This window comes from Apium graveolens, chromosome 6 (assembly GCF_009905375.1).
Source record: "Apium graveolens cultivar Ventura chromosome 6, ASM990537v1, whole genome shotgun sequence".
NCBI classification, from domain to species: Eukaryota; Viridiplantae; Streptophyta; class Magnoliopsida; order Apiales; family Apiaceae; genus Apium; species Apium graveolens.
The window spans coordinates 6992317-6998305 of NC_133652.1; the positions used below are offsets into that span (position 1 = coordinate 6992317).

A 5989-nucleotide genomic window follows, 5' to 3' on the forward strand; every position below is an offset into this window, starting at 1 on the left:
TTTTTTAGCACTATAGTTGGTGATTGTCTCTATTTGTTAAAGCACATAAATCGGGTGCTAGTTGAATTTGTTTACAGATCTGCGAATACGGTGGCTCACGTGTTAGCACAAGCCTCATATTATATGTCAGATGTAGGGGAGTGGTTTAATATTCCTCCTCGTTTTATTTCTCATGTACTGGAGATGGATTTGATTATTTGAATACAATTACATCTTTTATTCAAAAAAAAATTGTGATTATATCTATTTTATTTATAAACATCAAACTATTTACTATATAAAGCATATAATTATAGTAATATATTAGAAATTATTGTTGAATTTAATTAATTATGTAGTGTGCTTTGTGTCGTGTGTACCTAATGGTTAACATAAAAACGGCATATGATTGTGTAATTTCATGTTCTATGTTTATGTCGTGTACAAAAAATGTAAATATAAACATCATTTTTTTGTCATTTTCGCAATTCGTTCATACGTGACATGTATGAAATTTCCGGTTCCTGAGAAGATAAGAAGTTGGGGATTTGGTATATATAGTGTGGATTTGTTAGTCGTAACAAAAATATAGACAAACCATGGTGAACTGACTTGAGTAATATTGTGACCTTTTTCTCCTCGTCTTCAAAGAAGAGCATGAAAAGCTGAAATAAAACTCTCTAACTATCTCCATCTCCTTCGAAACTTGCTTTCACATTTCATTTCTGTTATTATTAAACGCTTGTAAAATTATTCAGGTTCAGTGTAATCCTTCCACATTCACCATTTGTCATTCTCAATTTATATTTGCCGCAGGTTAATCTACTATAATCCATTGCACCTAAAACACATACAATTTCTTAAAAGTTTACTCAACTCTGCGCATTTCATATTGGGCCTGTTTGGCTATGTTTGGCTATTCCGTTATGTGGAGTAATTTACTTAAAATTCCGTTATAATTTATAAATATACTCGACTCTGCGCATTTCGTATAATATCATCTCCCTGGAAAAGCATTTTGCATGTCTATTCATCATACAATCTCTTAAAATTTACAAATTGTAGTAGATTTTGAACAAAAATTGCTAAGAAGGCTAGTGGTTGGCAACTTTCTAGGCAACATCTAAAAACTCGATCTGAAAACTAATAACTGAAACAGTTTATGTTAAGCTCAGATTATCATCCTTAACCCGTTATTTACTTGAGAGCAATTCATTTCCACCCGATTTCCTACTAAAGTTCAGCACAAAAATACACTCGGGTTAAGGTTTTAATTTTATGCCTGGACAGTTGACACGGTAACCAAACAGCAAACAATCAACCAACAGAATCAAAAATTGAATTCCATCAAAATTCACCAAATTTAAAACTGACGAGAATACATAACAAACAAAAAATAATCTCGAAATACTAGGAAAGAAGACATGCGCGGTTCCTTCTATCATATTATATAAAATATGATAATTTCTATCACTGCAACCACAATATTAAGAAGAAGCACCACTGCGCAAGGGTTGGTTACCTCTGGACTTCCTAGATGCTAGCTGAGTATCAGGCTGCAAATATAATATTTTAATCAGAATGTGCGGATAAAGAAACCCAAACGAAAATAAAGAAATTATAAAGAAAGGCACATCAATGACCTCCTTTTTTACTGGCTCTTCTTTCTCAGACAAAGTCAATTCGATGTGACAAGGAGAAGACATGTAAGCTGCAAACAAACACCAACGAAGATTATTATCGATCCACCCCACTGATTCAATATTCCTTTCCCAAATTTTAGATTATTGGTAATTTGTTGAAGGAAGAACCTATACTTATAAACCACTATATACAATACACCAACTGCATTATCTTTATTTAAGACTTTTTTATGAATTTGTAAAACTTACGGTTGATTCTCCCATGGGCACGGTATGTGCGACGCCTCTGCTTTTGTGCTTGGTTAACCTGGATGTGAGATATGTAAAGTGCATCCACGTCCAAACCTTTCACCTACAGAATATTTTATGATTGATGATTAACTTTAATGGAAAAGATATATGATACAGGCAGATGGAAAGAAGGGAAAAGGAGCATGGCAGTACATGGCAGTACATACCTCAGCATTACTCTCGGCATTCTTGAGCAAATCCAAGATAAATTTTGCTGACTTAGCAGGCCAGCGTCCTTGTCCATTAGAATGTCTGTTCTTGGCTTGGGCAGTACGACCAACTCCTCTGCAGAAGCGTGTGAATGGGATTGCTTGCTTGTGAGCAAGAACATCCTCCAGGTACCTTTTAGCCTTGATCAAAGGTAACTTGCGAATAGCATGTGCAGTTTCTCTGGTGTTCTGCATTTACATTATAAAGACACTTAAGGACAGAACCAAGGCAAATTACACAAATAGGAACTATAGCTGTAGTAAATTATAGTTACATGATGCATGAGTGAACGTTGAAAAAGGTTATACATTATCCTATCTGCCTATTCCATTTACAAGAAACAGTTTACCAGTTACCGTAGGTAAAGAGCTAAGAAATTCAACTTAATTTGTGACCTGTTGATTGTTCAGATTAATAAACAGTATCAAGAGTATTGAAATAACGGGGTTATTTACATTTCTGGTACAGTAGACGATCATGCTTAAATCAGATTCATTATAAAGTTCAACCTATAATCTTACATGTGAAAGCTATTAAATGGGTTCATTTAGGTGAAAATGGCAAGACATTTACACCAATTCCCTTTGTATTCATTCGTATTCATTCGCTTATCATCCCTTCAAGTACTCCAACCCACAAAACAGGTATTACCATACCATACTTATCAGGTTTATTTACATTTCTGGTACAGTAGATGATATCACCATACCGTCATATTCAAAATCCACCAAACTGTTCATTATAGAAGTTGACCTATAATTTTTACTTAGCTATAATGAAAAAAAGTAGACCTATAATTTTACATGTGAAAGTTATTGCACGGGTTTGTTGGTTTCATTGTGGTGAAAATGCAAAGACATCTACACCAATTAATATGTATTCACTCACATATCATCCCTTCTTCAACACACAAACTTAGCGCTAGATCCCCTTTGAGCATATGCAGCGGCAGCAAAAAAAATGAATAAATTAACAAAAAGTTAACTGTAGCAATATCAAATCAATATGTTGAGAGTATAGAGTATGAGTAGGGGTAGAAGTATGAAGCAAAGAACAGATATGATGTGATACCCCGCGATGCCAATATAATTTTAACCAATTAATTATATTGGTTTGAACCAATCAATACCAATTACTTTGAACCTTCAAATTATATTGGCATCGCGGGGCATCACATCATCTCTGCTCTCTCCTCCACATGCTTCTACCCCTACTCCTACTCTATACTCTCCTGCTCAATTTAAAGTTAGATATTGATTTGATATTGCTACAGTTAAATTTTTGTTAATTTATTCATATTTCAAAAAGAATCAAGAACGAGAAAGCATGCCCCACGGCGCCAATATAATTTGATCCAATTAATTATTTTGGTTTGAACCAATCAATACCAATTAATTTAAACCAATTAATTATATTGGCGCCGCGGGACATCACACCGTCTCTACTCTCTGCTCCATACTTCTACCCCTACCCCTACTATATACTTTCACCTCTCAATTTAAAACTTGATATTGATTTGATATTGCTACAGTTAACTTTTTGTTAATTTATTCATTTTTGTATAAATAGCAAAAAAAGAATCAAGAAAAGAAAACAAGCGGAAGAAAGCGGAAGAATAAAAAATTTGCGAAGGAAGAAAAAAGCTTAGGAGGTTAGTTGCTTTTCTCATCTCGTGGTTTGATATCTTCGTCACAGTTATAACACTACATGTTTGACCCTGTGTTTGTGAGTTTTTGTGTATGCTTAGTTTGTTGGGTGCTTCAATCACTTATTTCGTTTCTATTTTGACACTACTGTTATATACTGTACTTTTACTCTGATGGTTGATGTTTGCATGGTCTTCAACTCTTTTGTGTATGCTTTGTAGAATCAAATCAAACAACATAAACATTTGATATACAATCTGCCACAGGATTTCACACCTCTTAAAGTTTCCAAACCAAAATACTCTGAATTCGTATTTAATGTTCAATTTTTTGTCAAATATTTCCAACACTTGTGTCATTACGTGATTGAACAAAAATCTTATCAAAAATCTAAATTTATCCACAATCTTATTAAAAATCTAAACTTATCTAACGATTTATATTTGAATATTATTTGTGGGGCCATTAAATAATAGAGATGAATATAAATTTATAATAAAAAATATAATTATTTATTTGATGAATAGTAACCCATTAATTGATTGAGTTGTATGGGTGCATAAAAAGTAGCCAAAATAGTTGATTTTTAACGAATAGTAATCAACTCCATCAATTTAATCCATGAATTCATGAACCAAAGGTGCTCATGGGTGCATATGCCCGTACACATCAATTTAATCCACTTTATTTTGATTCGCATTTTCTCATTCCATTGCATATAACTAATCGAAAGGTCAATATCCAGTGGCAGAAACATAAAACGTAAAACAACGACAATACTAATACAAGACATATGCAAGCTGAACATTAACAGAAGAAAAAACAACTAAAACTAAATTTCAAAATCTAAAAAATGTAAATACCTTAAAATGAACCCTGAGACCCGAACCTCTTGACTTGCAAGCTAAACATTAAAAAATTACAAAACACAAACATTAAAACACAACATTAACAAAACAATAAATTCATAAATAATAAAATTAAGACATGAAACTTACATTTGGTAATATTGTCGGGTTCTTTAGAATACTTCACCTGATTCACATAATTTTCAGACAAGCATTAATAAAAAGATGTAATAATAAAAACACACACACAAAAAACACACAGTTAGATTAAGTGGGCTACTCACCATTGTTGTCGCCGCTGCGAAAGAGGAGATGAGTGTGTACTTTGAGATTAAAAACACAGAGGCAGCTAGGGTTTTGTTAGTTTTATTGGGCTTAAAGTTATTAGATTTGATGGCCCATTTAACTGATTTAATCAAGTTGCTAAAGTTATTGGGCTTTTTTTGTTTTATGGGCAAATTTCTTTATTCAACTTTACTCATTTATACTTCTCTACTTCTATAATCCATCTATCTATCTATAATATACTATTATAAGCAGAACACTCTCTATTTAATAGTCGGTTGTTCAGTACAGTTATTTGATACGACAAATAACAACCGTCAGATCTAAAGTCAGATAGATGAGAACCGTTGGATGCAATAATAAATATTATTATATTAATATTAAACTGCTCTCATCGATTCAGGGTTCGAACCCCATCAACAGCTTATTATATTTAAACTTTTATATTCTTTATTTTAACAATTTCCATAGGTTGAGGGCTTGAGTCCCGTGAACAACATATTATATTATTTATTTATTTCCAGTCAAGTCTCAAATTATTACACAACATTTATTATTAGAACTTATTATGTTCTTCAATTTATTTTTCAACTATTGAAAATATATATCAAAATACAATGATTTTAAGATATAATTATATTATTAAAAAACATTCAAGTGTTAAAATCAATACGTGCATCGCACGGGTCATACGCTAGTATTATATTAAATACGAAATATTAAAAGTTTGGTTGTAGATTGTTAGTCGTTCTATTATATTTAAAATATGACACTTAATATTATATTTAAAACAAGACACCTAAAATTACTCGCCTATCAATTTTATTATATTTAAAATAGGACACTTATATTATGACACTTAATATTATATTTAAAACAAGACACCTAAATTAATCGCCTATCAATTCTATTATATTTAAAACATGACACTTATATTATATCCCTATATTATATTTAAAGCAAGACACCTAAAATTACTCGTCTATCAATTCTATTATATTTAAAATAGGACACTTATATTATATTCCTATATCTATCTATACTATTATATTAAAGACGAAACATTAAAAGTTTGGTTGTTGGTGGT

General features: G+C 31.8%; 1 protein-coding gene across 1 annotated transcript; it reads right to left on the bottom strand.

The window, feature by feature from the left end:
* Positions 1–1295: 1295 nt before the first annotated feature.
* Positions 1296–5055, bottom strand: LOC141663641 (large ribosomal subunit protein uL22y-like). Its single transcript, XM_074469433.1, has 7 exons — positions 4902–5055; positions 4768–4804; positions 4633–4673; positions 2081–2311; positions 1872–1974; positions 1623–1690; positions 1296–1535 (listed from the first exon to the last, which is right to left on the bottom strand). The coding sequence occupies exons 1-7, from the start codon at positions 4902–4904 to the stop codon at positions 1467–1469; spliced, it is 552 nt and encodes a 183-aa protein (XP_074325534.1). The 5' UTR covers positions 4905–5055; the 3' UTR covers positions 1296–1466.
* Positions 5056–5989: the final 934 nt, after the last annotated feature.